Below are 21,689 nucleotides of genomic sequence, written 5' to 3'. Positions count from 1 at the left end.
GAGTCCATCGTTCTACTCACCGAGTTCCTTCAGTCTTTTTTCCATACAGACCTGATTTGAGACATGCAGCGGCTCCAAACCACAAATCTAGGCTTCTAGGACATGCTTGTCTCGTAAAGTTGCAAACTTTACGTGCATGCATAGCTTTAGGATCTTCAAATGTCCAAACCAAGCTCTTAATGGGGTTTTAAGCTCAAGAGGGACCTTAATCACAAATATGACTAAAACTTAACACTTCTAGAAGGTAATGAGAGTCCAGATCTGAAGTATAACCCAACCATAAGGTTTCTCTTCAAGGATTTGGGGTTTTAGGGCTTAAAGGCAACAATTTAGGGACAAACAAGATCTAATAGATCAATAATCAAGATGGAAACTTTATTACCAGAATGGATGACCACAGATGAATGTGTTCTGAATCTAAGTCCCTTTCCTTGACCTCTTCAACCTCTCCCTTCTTCTACTTGCTCCAAAGTGCACCAAAAGTCCCTTCACAAGGCAACAATCACTCAAACTTACCAATGGAGGCTAGGGTTTTCGATAAGGAATGCTCTGAGGGTGATGGAGGCTAAGATGGGGGTATAAGGACGTTTAAATAGGGTGCAAACCCTAAGGATTAGGGTCTCCTCCTGATTTTCCTACTCGCCGAGTCCAGGTGTGGACTCGCCGAGTAGATCACTTAAAGCCCACATCCATCTCGACATCTACTCGGCGAGTTAGGGCTACAACTCGCCGAGTAGCTCTTCCAAAAAGAACATTTAATCAAAATAAATACGTACCAGGAACGGGGCGTTACAATTCTCCCCCACTTATCTTAGACTTCGTCCTCAAAGTCTGCTATCTCCAGAAACAACTCTGGGTAGTGCTCCCTCATCTCCTTCTCCGCCTCCCATGTCCACTCTGAACCCCTCCGGTGCTGCCACTACACCTTTACCAACTGAACCACTTTGTTCCTCAAGGTATTCGCCTTTCGATCTAAGATCACAACTGGTCTCTCGATGTAATTCAGGTTGCTATCAACCTGAATATCCTCCAAGGGTACAACTGCTGACTTGTTCACTAAACACTTTCTCAACTGAGAAACATGAAAAATGTTGTGGATCTGGCTAAGCTCTGCTGGAAGATCCAATCGATAGGCAGCCCGACCCACCAGAGCCAAAACCCTAAAAGGACCAATGAACCTGGGGCCCAACTTACCCCTCTTCCGGAACCTAATGACACCCTTCCAGGGGGATACCTTCAGGAGGACCATGTCACCCACCTGAAACTCCAAGTCTGAACGCCTTCTATTGGCGTAACTCTTCTGCCGACTCTACGCAGTCTGTAGTCTACTACGAACCTGCTGGATCAACTCTGTCGTCTTGAGCACCACTTCGGTGCTCCCAATGACACGCTGACCAACCTCGCCCCAACAAATCGGTGTCCTGCACTTTCTCCCATAGAGCATATCGAAAGGAGGGCGGTTAATACTCGCATGGTAACTGTTGTTATACGAAAATTCTGCTAACGGAAGATACGTATCCCAACTGCCGCCAAAATCTAGCACGCATGCCCGCAACATATCCTCAAGAGTCTGGATGGTCCGCTCACTCTGACCATCCGTCTGCGGGTGGAAGGCAGTGCTAAGATGCAGACGGGTGCCCAACTCATCATGAAACTTCTTCCAAAACCTGGAAGTAAAACGCACATCTCTGTCTGAAATCACTGACACTGGCACCCCGTGCCGCGCCACTATCTCCCTGATATAGATGTCGGCCAACTTCTCGGCCGAGATGCTCTCCTGAATTGGAATAAAATGGGCGCTCTTGGTCAATCGATCCACGATGACCCATATAGAATCCACTCCTCGCGCGGTCCTAGGAAGCTTCGTGATAAAATCTATCGTAATATCCTCCCACTTCCACAACAGGATTTCCAACGGCTGCATCTTGCCGTGCGGTCTCTGATGCTCGGCCTTGACCTTCCTGCAGGTCAAGCACCACTCGACGAACCAAGCCACATCCCACTAGTTTTGGTTATCTGTTAGTAGATGGATGCCTTAGGGACTATGCACACGCATCATCAGCATTGAGGATTTTGCGTTTTCTATAAAACTCTGATTTTAAATAAATGTAATTTGGAATAATCAGTTTTCTTAATAATGGATTTATAAAGGTTTTACCTTAATAAAAATGAAAATTTTTTGTTGTGAAAATGGGACGTTACAAGTTGGTATCAGAGCCCTGGTTTGATTGAATTGGAGGAACACTTGTGTGAATCTAGTCTCAAACTAGGATCCATGATTTTTTTTTGTAAAATGTTTTTGAAAAAAAATAATTTATAATAAAAGGATTAGGCTAAGGACATGGGTCGGTCTCGTTTCATGTTCTTGTTTGATTGTTGGCTATGGATCAGGAACGTGGGCCTTAACTTAACTTTGGCTTTTTTAGGAGGATGCGGTGTGTACAGTCAGGCAGAGCTCGAACAGGATAGTGGTCCCCAAAATACCCATACTTGTTATGTTTGCTGAGTTTTGGTTTTCACTGATATATGAATTGTTAGAAATGCATGCTAGTGAATAAGGTTCTTTTAGAAACTGTTGGATAGTGATTCATGATTTCTGTGATGCCTTCTGATTTAGGGAGTTGCTTACTTGATATACGCTTTTGATTGTGTATTTTTGCGTGTATGTTGATTAGTTGTATATGGTCGGGATTGAATAGCCTTGGAATGATCGACTTGGCTTTACTTCATGTTCCTTGTCTGGTTGTGGACTTAGGGCATAGTCGATTATTCGACAGTCTATCTGAACTTGTATTGTATACAACAAGCATGCACAAAAGCAACCAGTGGTGCAGGAGCGAGGGTAATCCTAGGAAGAGTGCTTGGGAAGTGAGTTGTAGCTTGCAGGAGAAGTGGGTGTTGTAACACCTAGGAGTGGCTTAGTGTAGTGACTTAGCACCTTGGAATGAATTCTGAATCAACTACGTATATGTGTAGAAGGTAGTATGGTCCCGTACTACTGATAGTACAGGATCCGTATGAGATTCAGGAGGATTTTTGAGGCTACTAAGGGACTAATAGGAGTAGGGTCGGGTGTGTTGAGTTGTGTTGTGAGGTCTAATATTTTCTTAGTATATATTCAGTATGGTGGCTAGTGGAGGTTTAGGAGCGAGAGCGGGCAGCATTAAGAGAGTAGGTCTGAGTGAGGAGGAGATTCGTGGGATCATTGCCACATAAGTGGTCAAGGCGACCAGGGAGGTAACTCCGGAGTTGCTTGGGATGGTCTAGACCGCCACGATTGAGTTTTTTGATGATCGTTATGCTACACTTTCTGAGGTTGTTGTTGCTGTCATTAGGGCTCAAAGAGAAAGAGCTTTTCGGTAACGGGACTTCGATAATATGAAGCCCCCAGAGTTTGATGGGGTCTCGGACATGATTGTGGAGATGAGATGGTTGTCTGATTTAGAGGATTATTTCTTCACGTGTTCTTGTCCGGACGACGAGAGTGTTAAGTGCGCCCTGAACCTCCTCAGGTTGAAGGCAAAGGATTAGTGGAGACTGGTGACTAGTTCTTATACCTATGAGCAGAGGGCCATGATGACTTGGGAACAGTTCTCGGAGATGTTCCATTCAAGGTATGTTTCCCTGGTAGAGAGGGAGAGACTGGCCCAAGAGTACCTGTGTAACGCCTGTGTTTCCGGGCTTGCCATTTTTAGCAATGTAATAGTCTAGGTTAACCTTTGTAACCCGTTTTGAAATAATAAGATTGTATTATTTGAGTATTATGTGTTCTGTGCTTAATTGCTTAATTATGTGGTTTGATTAATTAAGAATAAAAATAAGCGTCAAAATTTAAGTGTAAAATAAACTTAATATCTTTGGTTAATGTTGTAGTAATTGAAACGAGGTTTCCGAATATATATAGAACGCCCAAATCTGACTTCGTATGAGGAAGTTATGATTTATCGAAGTTTCGGCTTAGTGGTATGCAACTTGTTTTACTCGATTTGAGATCGAGGGGTTTTTAGCCGAAACAATCTAAATGAGAATCGAAGATCTCATTGTTGGTATCGAAGCGATAAAAAGTTAGGCGAGAACGGACGTCAAACGAAGAAGTTATGAATTTATAACGAAGTTTTTATGTCGCGGCCTATTAAAAATAAATAATAAAAATAAAGTCAAAATTAGCCGACGAAGTCTAAACGAAAGTTGTAGAGCGTAGTCTCACCTTTCCGGGGATATAAGGAACGTCGAAAACGGAGTTCATATGAAGAAGATATGAATTTCCGAAGTTTATTAAATATTTTGTAATTAAATTTAATTGGAAATTCGGAAGCATTATCCGAAGGCGAGTCATCGATCTGATCCGAGATACGCCCCGCGTACTCCGAAGAGTGTCGACACTTCGGGTGACGCATGCAGTGACGACTTCGGAGGCCAGTACGCCTCGCGTACGCCTGTACGCCCCGCGTACTCCGAGGCTCCAACCTCCTATAAATAGGATGCAAAGGCAGCCGAGTCTTTTGCCAATTTCTTCTCTTCTCTCTCCCGTTTTGCATCGTTTTGCGTGCCAGAAATACCCCGAAGCCCCGGTATTATTCTCTAGCCCCGAGGCAAGTCCCGAGATCCCGAAGATCCCGAGAAGTGCGGTTCCCGAGCCGAAGCTCTGCCCGCGAGAAGTTCGATTTTTATGGAGATCTTCCAGATCTGCTGTGGATTACTACTTCTGCAAGTCGTAGTGCTGTCCGATCATCTTCTGATCAAGTGAGTGTATACTACCTTTCATAAACACGATAATAATACAAGTGCGGTTTGAGTGTATTAAGTAAATTGTGGTGTATATGTGTGAGGGTGCAGTTACTTTCTTCTAACAAGTAACTATGAAGTATTTTATGCGATATACTTGCTATGTGTATATTTTGTGATTGTATGCGTGAATGGATATTCACTTTATTCCATTTCATAGATCTGAACTGCTTTCTATGAAATACGTGTTATGTGGTATGCCTCATCTGTTATATGGAATATATATTGAATGAAAATGATATACATGTTTTAAACTATGTATGAAAATATATTCTTATCTACTAATATGTTGGGTAGAACATGGGTAGATAGTTGGTGTGTAATAAACACATGAGAGGCCTCGATGTTGTTGTTGTTGTTGATCTAGTTATTCAGCGGAGTATGGATAACGACCACGGACTCTTTCCAGACAGTCCAGTGGAACGCTAGCAGGTTCATAACCTGTAGGTGTTGTGAACGATGTGTTCACAGGTGTACTCTATCCCCCTCATGGTTGCCTTTAGGATATCTATTATTGAGGAAATCCCTTCGCAGTGATGTACGTCCCGATGAAAATCCTAGATTAGGTCCCTTGAGATAGTTGTTGTTTTAGGGACGTAAAGTGAGGATAACGAGAATGGGTAATCGGGATAGTGATTGGTTGGTGAAATTAAATATAACTTATTTATTGTGGGTTGAAAACCCTATATGCTCACCGGGCTCCCAAGCCTGACCCACTCAGTTTTATTTGTATTACAGGAAGTGGCACAAGGGCGTAAGATGGATGCATCATCTTGTTGTTTTGTTTACAAGTCTGTATATGTATATATTTGTTGAATGACTTGTAATGTTTATCGTTTATGCTTTATGGTCTGTATCAGAACATGACATCCCGAGTTTTGATTATATAATGAAATGCATCTCTTGATGAAATGCTTTGATAAATATTATTTTATCATGTTTTGTTTTGGGAACAAATTCCACAACTCTTTCAAATCAAAATGATTTACTCTGAAATTATTTAAAAGCATAAATGAAAATCGGTCTTTTCTGGCCGAGATTTTGGGGATGTTACAACCTGGATCTGAGACAGACGACCGAGTCGGTGATGGAGATCACCAAGATGTTCACTGTGAGGGCTTTGTTTAGTTCTGAGTTCGCTGCTTCAGAGCATACTCAGATAACTCGGTATTAGAGCATGCTCAAGACGGGTATTTGACAGTTTGTGTCCATCCAATGCTATGGTTCTCTTGCTAAGCTTCAGGATGCCGCGAGGAGGCAATAGATTGAGGTAGAGACCCAGGCAAGGAAGCAATGTCAGACTCCAAATCAGTCCCGACTTGCAGCGAAGCGGTTCAAGTCCGTCGGCTAAAGTTCAAGATCAGTTGGAGGGAGTTGCGGATCTTTTGTATGTCACAAGTGTGGCGAGGAGAGCCATTTCGATAGAGATTTCAGGCGGAGTGTGCGAGTTTGTTTCCATTGCAGTCAGGAAGGCCACATAAGAGCTCGTTGTCCTTTTCTCAGTGAGGTGGTGGATCCTACACCTTTAGCTTGGTAGTTACCCCGATGGTTGTCATGGGATCGCCGGGGTCCCGAGGACCGGGATTTGAGTTGGCAGTTCTTTTATTTAGTAATTATGGTAGTATTGGTATTCATCTGTAACATCCGTCTATGTTTCAAGTTCAGTTGTAATCTTGGATGATCAATTAAATGGAATTATCTTATTTAGCTTTATTTAAATTGATCTCTTGTTATGTATGAGTTAATCACCATTGCCCGTGATTGTATATGTACTAGAATGTATGAATGTTTTGTGGATTCAGATCCTTCTATGTATACGGATATCGGTAGTTGGGATTAAGTGGTGGAGTTCAAGTTGTTATGGGTATCTAAGGATTTGGAAGTTGTTAGACTCGAGCATATCTCAAGTGGGGGAGAGTGGAACCTCGTAGCAGCAGACTTTGTGTCAAGGTTCGATTCTCATTCAGATTTCTCTAAGTCCCATACTTCTGTGCAACTGCTAAATCTTCTGGTTTCACAACAAGATCATCGTCAAATGTTGGATTTTCCCTTCGATTCATATTAGTTTTTGTTGTGATAGCACCTGTAGGGTGTGCTTGTGCTTGGACCCTAGGGTGTTAAAAGCGCAGATTGAGGGTTTACTTATCCGTTATCGTCTGGTCGAGGGTGAGCCCGAGTGTTGATAGCTGATAGCTTATATGGGATGTCGTAGCCAAGTAAGAGTGTAGTCTAGTTCATTATGTGATCAATTAATTTTCATTGCGGTATTGCCCTTTTGTGTAGGATTGCATGCCAACATTGGCCCGAGAAGCTCTAGAACCGATTAATTACGCGGATTTTCGTACATCTTGGTTGTTGTTTTTTTTGGGGGGGGGGTGCATCATGTAGTAGGAACGAGAGCTGATTTCGAGGACAAAATCTAATTTAAGTGGGGGAGAATGGTAACACCCCGTTTAAAATATAAATAAATAAATAAACCCTAAAACCCCGAGATGTATTTTATATTTTCATTTTATTTTAGCCCTAAATCTGTAATAATTAATCGGTGTTAGCCATAAGGAGTTAAATGATATAATTTATGGAATTTGGGGTCTATTTTGTAACAATTGGACTTGAAATGTAAAGAATTTCGTGGAGCAGGGGTTGTTTGGTAATTAGTGGATCTAATTTGAAAATGAAAAGAGAATGAGGGGCCGAAAGTTTCAAAAATGGAATGCAGTTTGAAGAAGGAGGTAGGACTAAAACCCATCACCTCCCTTTCCCTTTCATCTCATTCACACCCAAAACCCTAAACCTAGAATAGTTCTCCAGCCGCCACCCTTATCACCCTCATATTCAGCCACCGCCATCTCCCTGCCGCCGTCGTGAACCACCAAGCCGATACTGTCGTTGCCGTTGCCGACGAAGATGTGAATCGCAAGGCCGACGTTTAGCTGTGGGTGTTGGAATATCGAAGCTCATGGTTGTCGTCTCTCTCTCTCTCTCTACGGTAAAGACGCCCCCACCCTTTTCGTTTCTTCTGCTTCTTTGTCACGTCACGTCGTTGCCGCTCCGAGCGGTGCCCCCTTTTGCTGTTGTGTCTCCGACTACTATATGCCACCATAAGGGTGGATGTGTTCGTACTTTGCGAATGTGGGTGCATGTGTTGTTGATGAGGCATGTTGGAATGGCGTGTATGAGTGTTTTGTTGGCTGGAAATGAAAAAAGAACCACCATGGCAGCCAACCATGGTGAGGTGGTTGTGTGTGTAATATGGTGTGTGCATTTTTTTGCATGATTGTTGCTGTGGGAGTTGTTTGCTTGGATTCAAACTCGACACCGCCATGGATGGGTGGCTGCCACCATGGACAGCTGCCGATCACCACTACCCGAGGTGGCATTGGGTGGTGTCCGACTTATTAAACATTAAATTACCTAAACATCTGACTTTAGTCTGGGTGGCACGAGTTTGGGGTTAGAAACCCTAATTAGGGTTTAGAAAACTTAATGTCAAGAAAACGCTAGTTTTGGAGTTTTGTCGGGACCCACTGATGTGCACGAAAGTACCCACTAATTTTAATATTTATAACCTAACAAACTTAAACTAAGTATGCACTTATAGGCAGTGTACCTAGTCAGATTATAGTATAGCTTGGGTAAGTCGGGTGTCGATCATAGGGAACGGTGGTGAATTAATTTAAAATATTTGATTATAGGTTACATGACTCACGAAAGGAATAAAGAAATGGTTATTGAATCTCAAACGAACAATTAATTAACAAATCTCGATAAACTAACAGGAAAGCAAATCTCTTCAGGTACTTTGGTTTAGATAAATTACACCTTAAAAGCATAGACAATTGCATACACAAATTCATTTATTCATGTTCACCGATTCCTAAAATGATTAGATTCGCGTTCACTATAACTAATCCTTTAGCAAACAAGTTAATTCAAGTAGTGATCAATTGATTAAACTAACATGTTTCCTAGTGTTCAGTTCGTATCAAGCAAGACTTGTAATAATAGTTAATCGAATTGGTCGTTTAATTAACCTCTTGTTGATGGTCATCAAACAAGGCTCACACGTTAACTTATTTATTCCCAAGTTAATCCTAGTTTCGCATTCGTTATTCCTAGACTTATAATCTTGATGGTCATCAAAGTCATAAGACACAAGTAATCAAGCAGATGTTCATACAACTTAATTTACTTGACAATTAACAACAAATAATTATCATTAACACATAAGGATCTTTTAACAAGATTGGCAAGATAAATTAAACATAAACAAACAATTTAATATAGCAATTGGTCAAATAATTAAGGTTTCATTCAATCATAAACAAAAGTAAAAGGTTTTTACACCTAAATCAGAAACTAAACACATAATAGTATCATAATGGAATGCTAAACATGGTCACGTTAACAACCTTCTAGACCCTCAAAACGGCCTTTCGGCCGCCTTCTAGACCCTCAAAACGGCTTAACAGAAGTTAATTATCAACTAAATTAGGTTAGAAGTCGAATCCCCCTTTGGTTAGCTGATAATTGCTTTTTATAGCCCTTGGAACCGACTTACGTACGCTAGGCGTAAGTCGGATTACGCTGGGCGTACTCAGAAACTTATCGCGAAGAGGTTATCCGGATGCAACAGTTACGCGGGGCGTAACCCTTGTTTTGCCATTACACTAAGCGTTCTAGTCAATTACGCTGGGCGTAATCGGCGCCTCCAACATTCTTTCTTTCTTTTAACCTCTAAGCCCTAATTCCGCTCCAGTCTTTTCTTTTGTGATCTATCCACAACGAATAGCTGCAAATCATAATTCAAAGCATTATAAGTACTTTTTAGTTCTAAAGAGAATAATAAATGCTAAAATATTAAGATATAATGTATAAAAATGTATATAAAAATACACATATCAAAATACCCCACACTTAGCCTTTGCTTGCCCCCAAGCAAATTTACTTTTATTTTACCAATATTGCACTCAACAATCCATTTTAAACTCAGCTATTATGTCAAGACCGCAACGCATGCATTTGTGTCTAAAATTTTCCTAAAGTACCCCCATACTTTAAATACTCATAATTTTCATAAACACTCGTCCATTCACCCCGAACTATGCTCATTTTATGCATCCCTCCGAATCCATCCTCAAAAAACCTCTTAACCTCAAGGTATTTTTGGTTGAGCAACCCAAGCATACATAATCTAGACAACTACAATTTATGATACCATATTGGAGCTCTTTTAGAATTCTTCACTTCTTTGACATTTGATCTTTAATTTCTTTGAATTCACCACCTTGTTGTTTGATTTTTTTGGTATCTTCAACTTTTTGAATTTCTTCAAAATTTTTGATCTTTTGATCTTCACTTTAACTGCCCTAAAAATTCTTCAAACTTTTTCTTGTAACTCTCTCTCTCTCTCTCTCTCTCTCTCTCTCTCTCTCTCTTTTTACATGTACCTCACTTTTTTTCACTCTAATCCCTACATGCTTAAGCAGGGGCGCTCAACTTCAACCTTTATTGGTTAAAGATAACAATTTTCCTGGATACATTTCTGGTACACGATGCTAAACATATTGCATCCCTCGGGCTAAGCGAGGTCGTGTTTTTGTCCTATGATTTCACTAAAATAAGGGAGGCCACAAATGCACTATAACGTGTATTGGCTCAAGTAAACATTTGAGTTCTCATCGGATCATCTCATACAATATTTAGCAAAATTTTAAATTATCACTAGATTTTTCTAAATTAAACTATTATTTCAAGTTTTTAAAATTTTAAATTTCCCTAAATCTAACAATTTCCAAACTATTATTTCATTTTTTTTTAATTTTAATTTACTTTTACCAACCCCCTACCCCACACTTATTTCATACAATGTCCTCATTGTATGCATAAAATTAATTAAGCACATAAAAAGGGAGAAAAAGGAACAGACTCCCCTGGGTAGTTGTGGCGAGATCGAATGGGGCTGCTACAAGTTGCTCCAAATATTGGTGAAAGACTGAAAACTGTAACTGTTGCTTCTAAATTTGCCGATAAATACAATCAAGAATGTCGACTTCGAGAATGTGGTGCAAAAGATTGCAAACAATTGCAATGTACAGTAACCATGACGTGGGAAAGTGTCGACCACGTCGTCTCTTCAAGAATGACAGCTGCTTCTCGCGATGAAAACTCCCCCACAACATAGGAAAGTGTCAACCATGTCGTGGCAGTCGGGATGATACTTCTCCCTCGTGTCGAAATAAAACTCTATGGTGTGGGAACAGCTCATCCATACCATAAGAGTTAAAAATAAAATGTCATTCTTCTAAATAATCGCTCACGAAATCAATATGCACCCCACACTTATGACAAATCATGGGTCTTGACTATAATCTTCGAACTCTCACACGACTCTCTCTAGCAACAGTCGGACCTAGCTGTTGAACTTACTGCCAGCTTTCTAAGGGTGAAAATTCTGCAAAGATTTAAACAACCAAAAAGCATCAACATGGAAAACAAAACTAAAACACCCTAAATTAAAATTAATTACATACCAAATAAAAATACTAATACTAAGCAACGCAAAAATAACACAAAAATAAAAATAAAAATAAAAATAAAAATAAAAATAAAAAGGATAAACTAAGTCACTCGTCATCCTCGGCAATGGCACCAAAAACTTGATGTGCACGAAAGTACCCACTAATTTTAATATTTATAGCCTAACAAACTTAAACTAACTATGCACTTATAGGCAGTGTACCTAGTCAGATTATAGTATAGCTTGGGTAAGTCGGGTGTCGATCACAGGGAACGGTGGTGAATTAATTTAAAATATTTTATTATAGGTTACAGGACTCACGAAAGGAATAAAGAAATGGTTATTGAATCTCAAACGAACAATTAATTAACAAATCTCGATAAACTAACAGGAAAGCAAATCTCTTCAGGTACTTTGGTTTAGATAAATTACACCTTAAAAGCATAGACAATTGCATACACAAATTCATTTATTCATGTTCACCGATTCCTAAAATGATTAGATTCGCGTTCACTATAACTAATCCTTTAGCAAACAAGTTAATTCAAGTAGTGATCAATTGATTAAACTAACATGTTTCCTAGTGTTCAGTTCGTATCAAGCAAGACTTGTAATAATAGTTAATCGAATTGGTCGTTTAATTAACCTCTTGTTGATGGTCATCAAACAAGGCTCACACGTTAACTTATTTATTCCCAAGTTAATCCTAGTTTCGCATTCGTTATTCCTAGACTTATAATCTTGATGGTCATCAAAGTCATAAGACACAAGTAATCAAGCAGATGTTCATACAACTTAATTTACTTGACAATTAACAACAAATAATTATCATTAACACATAAGGATCTTTTAACAAGATTGACAAGATAAATTAAACATAAACAAACAATTCAATATAACAATTGGTCAAATACTTAAGGTTTCATTCAATCATAAACAAAAGTAAAAGGTTTTTACACCTAAATCAGAAACTAAACACATAATAGTATCATAATGGAATGCTAAACATGGTCACGTTAACAACCTTTATGATTATCGACATGTATCCGCTCTCCAATCCTTCCGATCTCTGCTCCCGTTAGCTTAACGGCCTCCCAGCCGCCTTCTAGACCCTCAAAACGGCTTAACAGAAGTTAATTATCGACTAAATTAGGTTAGAAGTCGAATCCCCCCTCTGGTTAGCTGATAATCGCTTTTTATAGCCCTTGGAACCGACTTACATACGCTGGGCGTACTCAGAAACTTTTCGCAAAGAGGTTATCCGGATGCACAGTTACGCGGGGCGTAATCATAAAGTATGCGGGGCGTAACCCTTGTTTTGCCATTACGCTAAGTGTGCTAGTCAATTACGCTGGGCGTAATCGGCTCCTCCAACATTCTTTCTTTCTTTTAGCCTCTAAGCCCTAATTCCGCTCCAGTCTTTTCTTTTGTGAATAATCGACAACGAATAGCTGCAAATCATAATTCAAAGCATTATAAGTACTTTTTAGTTCTAAAGAGAATAATAAAGGCTAAAATATTAAGATGTAATGTATAAAAATATATATAAAAATACACATATCACCCACGTTAAAACTGCTAATTGAACTTTAAAATTATACTCGGTAATGCCCTACGATTAACTTAATGCAATATTGGACTTAATGAATTAAGTCCCTAATGGGTTTAGTGTGGAACACTAACCGTAGTTATGATTTTATGTGGAAAACCCTAGAATCGAGAAACCCTATTTTGGACAATGATCGAGCGCATATTTTGGGTTGTTGCTTGGATCGTTATTATACCCGAGAATCACTAAGTCAAACCTTAATTAGTCATACCCTTAGGTGATTAGGTTCTTATTGGGTTAAGTGTTCTTACTTAACCCTAATCGTCATTTTGTGTGGCACCCTAATCCTCATTTCATGTGAGTTAGTTACTGTTGCAAGTGACTATGACATGTGATCGGGTATTGACTCATGTATCTTCCTGTAGGTGATTGGAAATGAGTCAAAGCTGGTAAAGTTCTTCGTTACTACGGTGGTTATCTACTCCCATATCGAGGTGAGTTTTGCCTCACTGTACCCGTGGGTCGAAGGCACCAATGCTGGCCCACTAGTTTTGGTTATCTGTTAGTAAAGGGATGACTTAGGGACTGTATATAGTCATGTAGGATAGACTGAGGACTCTTGATCTAATCTCTTTTACATGTTTCTTGTTTGGTTGTGGTTACATATTAAGATCACAGAGTATACACGACCATGCATTCCTTGGATTGTTGATATTTAGTATGCTGCTATGCTGTAGTGATCTGTTAGGTTTGTGTTCTGGTATCGAGTATGCTGCTATGCTATAGTGATCTATTAGATCCGTGTCCTGGTATTGAGTTTGTTGCTATGCTATAGTGATATGTTAGATCTGTGTTCTGGTATCGAGTATGTTGTTATACTATACTGATCTATTAGATGTGTCTCCTGGTACTGAGTATGTTGCTTTGCTGTATAATCTGTAGAACTGTATGGTATATGCGCTTGTTGGTTATCATCTATGGAGTGCCCTTAGGGACTGTCTGTGATCATGTAGGATAGCCTGAGAACTATTGGTCTAGGCTCTCTTGCCCGTTCCTTGTTTGGTTGTGGTTCCAGAGCAGGATCATCTGTTCGGGTGGCTATCTCACCTCTAGTTACTCATGGTTACGCATTCTTTGGAGGTTATCTGGTAGCAGGATTGTATGTTGTGATAGGACTAGTACGCGATAGTGAGTTGTATGATTGTTGTTTGTCTGGATTATGTGCCTACTTGATCCTGATTGTTTATATGTTGACATGTTGTGTTTGGTTTGGGTTGAAGCAGTCCTGCTTTGTATTGTAGGCCAAGATACCCGGTGCGGGCTGGTTGCAGGTCGTAGGCTCGAAGGCTCGAGAGGAGCGGTTGGGTTGAGGCGGTAGGCCAACAAACCCTGGTATTTTAGACCAGATAAATTGAAGGCTTGCGAGGCGGTCTAGTCAGGACGAAGGCCCGAAGAGTGGCCGTTGTGCATGCTTGTATGATTATTCGTATGGGGTATTTTGGGGGAAACTCACTAAGCTTTATACTTATCCGGTTGTTTATTGTTTCAGGTATCATCGGTGTCTATGAGAAGGCAAATGCGGGACTGTACACATGCATCAGCAACATTGAGTATTTCATGTTTTCTATAAAACTCTGATTTTTAATATATGTAATTTGGAATAATCGATTTTCTTAATAATGGATTTATAAACTGGAAGGTTTTACCTTAATAAAAATGAAAAATTTTGGTTGTGAAAATGGGACGTTAGATGCTTCCACTAAAAAAAGAAAATTACACAGTTAAGATCAATAACATTTGACACAAACATTAATATTATAACTTACTACCTGAAAAGTTACGTCTTTGAAACCACCACTGTTGCATTGTTTCACAAAAAAAGTCAATCAACATTACTATCGATACCTTATGTGCATGTCTAAATAATGCATTTATAGACTTCACACTGTTGGACGACATAAGATTGTACCGACTGCCTCTAAAATGTGCCATAGACCAAGTTTCAGGATTTATACTTTGTAAGTATTCCCATACTGGTTCTTTTTGTGTTTCTCGTTATGTCCATGACAGCATTAAAAGCATCAATTGTCTAGGCTCTACAAGCCTCCCAAAAAATTACTTTAACTGTCTTACTCCGCCCGTATCTAGCTAATATGTTGAAATACAAATGGACACCACATATTTCGTGATGAGTGTGAGGAAAAATGTTGGCAACAGATGGATACCTATCATATATAATTGTAAGATCCTCCATATTGCCTATGCAATCACATAGTTTTTGAAAAAACCCATGTCCAAGGATCTGTACACTCACTTTTGCATATACAATATGCAACCAGTAATATTTTGTTTTGTCCGTCCTTAGTAACTGCAAGTAACATGGTACCTTTGAACTCACTCCTTATGTGGGCTTCATCTACTACAAATGTCGTCCTACAACAATTGACAAAAGAGCATACCTGCAATACATTGTATATCTATTCAATATACTAATTATAGTTAACTACATCACTATATATATATATATATATATATATATATATATATATATATATATATATATATATATATATATATATATATAGTAATACTAACTGAGCAACCAAGTGCGACATACACGAACTCAAACCGATCATTAGTATCTGTTTGAATATGTGTCACTATACTGAGATTATGTTTGACCAAATTGTGGAAATAAGCCGGAAGTTAGGTAAAAGAATCCTCTATGGTACCCCTTAACAACAACAATGCATATTGCTTCGCACACCAAGCCTGATGGTATGAGATACTGATTTTCAATTGTGCATTCATATCGTTAACAATATCTTCTCCCACGGTATACTCTACTATAATCTTCAGACAAATCATCAACAAGATATTCACCCATAACATGTTTGTTTGCTTGTCGATTTTTAGGTTGCAATATTGTTGAAGAACATGTGTGTACGTCAAAAAATTTAGTCACTTGGAAAAGTCCACTATAATTTTTGATTCCTTTTGCTCCTAGTAACCAAGAACAATTTTTCCCAACACACACAACCTCATACCTTGATTTGGCTGTTCTACTTATCTTCGTCTGAAAACCTTCTTGAAGACATTTTTTCCCAATCGTCCGTTTTAGAAGGTCTTTGTTATTAAATATACGGAGACATTCAATCTTTTGATTATAGTCTACCATCTGTGATGGGATGTTTTCATTAACATCAATTGGACATGCTAGTAGAGGGGGCATACCGTAAAAAAGGTTATCGGGAATCTTAGCTTTACGTTCATCACCCAACTCATCTCCATCAGAATTGCTTTCTAAGTCGGATATATTTGAATCTAAATCAATAACATCAACAAAATCCACGTAACCATGTAGATTTTTATCTTTCTGAATCATAAGTTTTTTCTTTTTACTATCATCTAATCCACCCATATTGATAACCTTAACTACTTGTTAGGGAACGTTAACATAACAACCACCCTCGTCATTAAGATGTGTACCAATATCATCATCACCAACGTACTTGTAATTTTCAGGATCCACATAGTAAATAAGTGAATACCTAAGATTTACATTTTTAGAAACACTATGAAACTGAAGTATACAAAGAGTCATGAAAGTACCTATTGGGTTGTTGCTCCCTTTATCGTTGGATAAGTTATCAACCAACTCATTTCCTTTCTCGCCACCCTCCGTAACTGCATCACCTTCATCAGCCACCACAAACACTTTCACAACCCTTCCCCTAACTGATTTGATTATGTTGATCAACATTCTAATATCAATCAATGTCTTCAACTATGACTATATAATGATTTAATTCAACATGATGGAAGCAAAGACTAATTTTATATCTATCTAACAAACTGGTTTCATTTTTACCAAAGATATAAAATCACTATAACTAATATACTCAGAAAATATCAAAGCGAATTCAGAAATTCCTCCCTCTAGACATACATATTCCAAATTTGTCTCTACAAATTCTCACCTCCCGCCAGTTACAACGCAAACCAAATATTCACTCATTTTATTACAGAGGTTTCAAACAAAAATGTCAAAGAAATAATTGTTAAATTGATAATTTTTTGCAAGAATTTATATATAATATAGTTGTTTCGTAGTCAAATCTATCATTTTCGTAGTCAAAATAAAAAAATAAAAAAATAAAAATATTTCACTGCAAAATCGCAGATGAAGACCAAAGTAAATCGCAAATTGAGTTCATATGCGAACGTGTGTGAGGGGAGGGGTTATTTATACCCGAAAAACTCGAAAAAATTCATCCACAAACGTACAATTCAAATGCATGCCCATGCTTTAAGCGTTCGTACATTCGCAGGTGATAAGACAAAATCTAAACCGACCCTAATCCATCTGTGATTTTAGTGGTTATTTTTGTAATCTTGGATTTTTTTTTGGCTATTTTCTGCCAAGAGATTAAGAAAAATGGATAAATTTATAATTTTCTCTATTAAAAAAATTATGAATAAATCAAGCACAACAAATTATTTAATGACCAAATATAAGTATTTTTAAAAAATTCGTGGAGACGTTAGTCTTTCAAAAGTCATTATCCCTCGAATCCTTGAATTGTAAACTGGAAGGATGTAAATTGCTTTATAATTCATTTTTTGGGAGCAAAGTGAAATATTTTACCCTTCGCATTTCTTCTTTCAACTGGACTCGCACACCGAAAGAACAGAAGTAGAAAGAGCGAAGAAAACGATCTAGCAAGCCATCGGATCTCCTCCCGTCGTAGCAACCAACTTCTAGGTGTGTTTTCGATCCTGCAGATCCACATCTTCCGACACCATTACTGACTCGATTGCATTGATTAAATTCATCGATCTATACTTTTTTTAACTGCAGGGTTTCTCAAATCTTTGCACTGTAATTAGTCGCCATTGAACTTCGATACTCTCCAAAATGGTAATTAAGATCACTAGACTGTTGAATTTCATACATTAAAGTCGAATATGTGATTAGTAGGAATTTTAGCATCATATCTGATCTCTCGAGTTGCTTGTAAATTTAGGGTTTCTGGTCTAGATTTGGTTGCTAATTTATCTGTTTTGTTATAGGTTGTTCTAGCAGCCTCCATCATCAGTAAATCTGGCAAAGGTGAGTGGTTTGGTTCACTTTATATTTCCTTTATGTTTGAATCGTGCAACAGATTCGAATGTGATTGTTATCTTTAGTTTTTCTGAATGTGAAAATAGAATGTCATCCAACCGAGAATGTTCGATGGACTTAATGTTTTCGCTCTTAGATAATCTAAGTTGGTGTAAATGTGTAGAACTTATGAACACATCAGGAGATCTAAGTGAACTTATGAATAGAACAAAGAAAAAAACTACAACCAATACACAAACTCAGCTGTTTTGTGCTTGAAGATGTTTTCAAACTCCTATTCTTTTCACATAACAGATTTAGTTCATGGGTTGACCTGTTAGCAGCTGAATTTGACTTGCTAATCTAGTACCATTTTATTTCATGTGGCTTAGATCAGTGAAGATACTACCCCTTTTGTAATTCTTATGATTTGGTACTTTCATCTTCGTTTGTATATGACACTCATCATTGTTCAAATCAAGGTTCATCCATTCTCAATGTAGCCTGAGCCTCTAGAGTCTAGGGTAGAGCCAAAGATGGCATTTACTAGCAACTTAAAAACTGAATAAATACGTTTTGAACATAAAAACAACTGATGAAAAGGCTTCTTTATATAAGAAAAGGCTTATTTTTCATAGTGTGTAAAGTCCCAAACCAGTAAAATTTGCATTTTTTTTTCTTGTTTTTTAGCCTGCAATGTTGTATGCTATTTTTAGGCATTCAGAATGATACTTTAAGTGGATGCTATTAGCTAACAATCTTAGAAATTTTCACAGCACTTGTTTCGAGGCAGTTTGTTGACATGTCTCGCATTAGAATCGAGGGGCTTCTTGCAGCTTTCCCTAAGTTAGTTGGAAGTGGGAAACAGCATACCTATGTTGAAACAGAGAATGTGCGCTATGTGTATCAGCCAATTGAGAGCTTATATCTGCTACTTGTGACAAACAAACAAAGCAATATTCTTGAGGATCTTGATACACTGAGACTTCTTTCCAAAGTTGTATCCTTTTTCCTACATTAGAAAATCCCATCATGTTTCTTTTTCAGTTCCTGCATTATGCTGTTTTTATCATAACAATGCAAATGTGTTTCTCTTTCTATTGATTGCATTGACTTAACAATGGAATAGATCCCTGAGTTTTCAGCCTCTCTAGATGAAGAAGGCATTTGCAAGTATGCTTTTGAGCTGATTTTTGCTTTTGATGAAGTCATTTCCCTTGGGCACAAGGAAAATGTAACTGTTGCCCAAGTGAAACAATACATCGAGATGGAAAGTCATGAAGAAAGACTACACAAATTGGTATTACAGAGCAAAATCAATGAAACCAAAGATGTAATGAAACGTAAAGCCAATGAAATCGACAAAAGCAAGGCAAGTTTCTTAACTTTCAATTTCATTCTTATCCTCCAATCACCATACTTTCTAACAAATCTTTTTACAGATTGAAAGGGGCAAAATGGACAAAGGAGGGTATTCATCTTTACAATCAATGGGTTCCATGGGTTCAATAGGAAGAATGGATAGTGGGTTTGGTAATGATACTGGCATATCAAGTGGCAACAACTTTGGAAGTGGCTCTGGATTTGGATTAAGCTCTGATATTGACTCCTTTTCAACCAAATCTAAAGGTTATTGTCTTTTTTAAAATTTAACTTTTAATGATATGATCTTATCAAAAAAAGAATCTTTATAACTAACATACGTGAATCTTTTCAGGTAAAGCAAGTGCAGCTGTTAGTGCACCAAGTAAAGGAATGGGAATGAAGTTAGGTAAAAATCAAAGGGCAAATCAATTCTTGGAATCATTGAAAGCTGAAGGTGAAGTGATTGTGGAAGATGTCCGCCCGAGTGGTAATCCGGGCAGCAGATCAGCTGCCCCACCACCTACTGATCCCATCACTCTGACAACCGAAGAAAAGCTGAGTGTGACATTGAAGAGAGATGGAGGTGTCAGTGACTTTGATGTTCAAGGAACTTTGTCTCTTCAAGTACTTAACCAAGATGATGCCTTTATCCAAGTTCAGGTAAACTTAAATCATTATGTTGCCCAAATTTTTTGCTTATAGAATTCTTCTTCACTTAATGTAAAATTACAATTACAGGTTGCAAGTAGAGATAACCCTGAAATAAAATTCAAAACACATCCAAACATCAACAAAGAGCTTTTCTCAAATGAAAACATTTTGGGATTAAAAGATCCTAATCGTCCATTTCCTGCTGGACAATCTGGTGATGGACTTGGTCTTCTCAAATGGAGATTGCAGAGTAAAGATGAGTCTGATGTGCCATTGACAAGTAAGCAGAGCACAGCATCTACTGAATGAATCCTTTTTAGATTTTTTTTTTAAATATTTTTAATGTTGCAACATGAATTTTTATTTTTTTCAGTTAACTGTTGGCCTTCTGTTTCTGGGAATGAAACGTATGTTAATATCGAGTATGAGGCTTCTTCAATGTTTGATTTACAAAATGTTGTTATTTCGGTTCCTCTTCCTGCTCTCAGAGAGGCACCAAATGTAAAGCAGATTGATGGTGAATGGAGGTGAGAGAATTCAATAAGTTACACTTTTGATCCCTGTGTTTTTTGGATGATAAGGACCATTTTCATTATTCCAAAAAAGATTTGTTTTTGGACCTGATCCAGAAACACCATGTAAACACAGGGACTGGAAATGTAATTTAAATATTATGATGATGAACTTATTTATTATATATATTTTTGGTACTTTAGGTTTGACTCAAGAAATTCGATGTTGGAGTGGTCTATAGTTCTGATTGATGACTCAAACCGAAGGTTTGTTTGATAAAAATTTCATCTTTTCAGTTTTTTTTTTTTAATTATATAATTATTTATTTATCCAGAATATAATGTTAAATGTTGTTGATGTGTGTTGTGTGTGTAGTGGGTCAATGGAGTTTGTTGTACCTCCAGCTGATTCCTCGGCCTTTTTCCCCATATCTGTGCGTTTCTCTGCAACAACAACTTTCAGTGACATGAAGGTATATATATATATATATATATATATATATATATATATATATATATATATATATATATATATATATATATATATATGGTTTTTCATTTTATTTCTTTATTTTACTCACACCAGAAATTACAAATGAAAAATTGAAAATAAAAAATTATTGCAGGTTGTTAATATTGTGCCACTGAAAGGTCAAGGTCAAGGTGGGTCTGGTCCCAAGTTTACTCAGAGGACACAATTGGTGACAGAGAGCTACCAAGTTGTTTGATTATGGAAGGATGTTGTTTTTGGTTGGACTCGTATTAATGTGTGTTATAATAGTGTGTGTGTGTGTGTAAGGATTTTTTAATTTTCATGGTCTATATTTTCAAAGGAAACTGAGTGAGGAGAAATGAAAATATTATTAATCGGAGTAGTTTGCAACTTTCATGCATGGTTCTATCATTTTCTAGACTCAAACCTATTTGTAATAACAAACAAACCGAGTTTACACCCATACCCATACTTTAAATTCAACTTTCTAGTTTTACCATTTTTCAGAGGTGGTTTTCTTTTTCTTTGGTTTACTATATTTTTATGGTTTCACCTTAAATATGTATTTTTGTTTCCCATTTTTATCCCATAATTTTTTATGCAACTTGTTAATTTTTACTTGTTTTAACATATACTTACGTTTATCAGCTGAGTTTGGAAATAACAATCCATTAAAAACATTTGATATTGCAATTCCTAATACAAGAGTA

General features: G+C 37.8%; 1 protein-coding gene across 1 annotated transcript; it reads left to right on the top strand.

Annotated features, from left to right (window-relative positions):
* Window positions 1-17,478: 17,478 nt before the first annotated feature.
* LOC145089814 (coatomer subunit delta-like) lies at window positions 17,479-21,361 on the top strand. Its single transcript, XM_079028211.1, has 12 exons — window positions 17,479-17,619; window positions 17,716-17,775; window positions 17,928-17,967; window positions 18,735-18,958; window positions 19,088-19,330; window positions 19,401-19,587; window positions 19,676-19,983; window positions 20,062-20,254; window positions 20,348-20,501; window positions 20,691-20,753; window positions 20,863-20,959; window positions 21,113-21,361. Exons 2-12 carry the CDS (start codon window positions 17,773-17,775, stop codon window positions 21,212-21,214), a joined length of 1,614 nt encoding a protein of 537 aa, XP_078884337.1. The 5' UTR covers window positions 17,479-17,619; window positions 17,716-17,772; the 3' UTR covers window positions 21,215-21,361.
* Window positions 21,362-21,689: the final 328 nt, after the last annotated feature.

Source organism: Lactuca serriola, chromosome 1 (assembly GCF_051521515.1).
Source record: "Lactuca serriola cultivar US96UC23 chromosome 1, Lser_US96UC23_V15, whole genome shotgun sequence".
NCBI classification, from domain to species: domain Eukaryota; kingdom Viridiplantae; phylum Streptophyta; class Magnoliopsida; order Asterales; family Asteraceae; genus Lactuca; species Lactuca serriola.
Note: the sequence above shows the minus strand (reverse complement) of the source record. Positions and strands in the feature narration are given on the sequence as shown.

What these genes read in the sequence shown, in the direction of transcription:
- LOC145089814 (XM_079028211.1), top strand. An exon ending in TGAGACTTCTTTCCAAAGTT is followed by an intron (nt 18,959 to 19,087) that starts GTATCCTTTTTC and finishes ACAATGGAATAG; the next exon opens with ATCCCTGAGTTTTCAGCCTC. An exon ending in CAACTTTCAGTGACATGAAG is followed by an intron (nt 20,960 to 21,112) that starts GTATATATATAT and finishes AAATTATTGCAG; the next exon opens with GTTGTTAATATTGTGCCACT.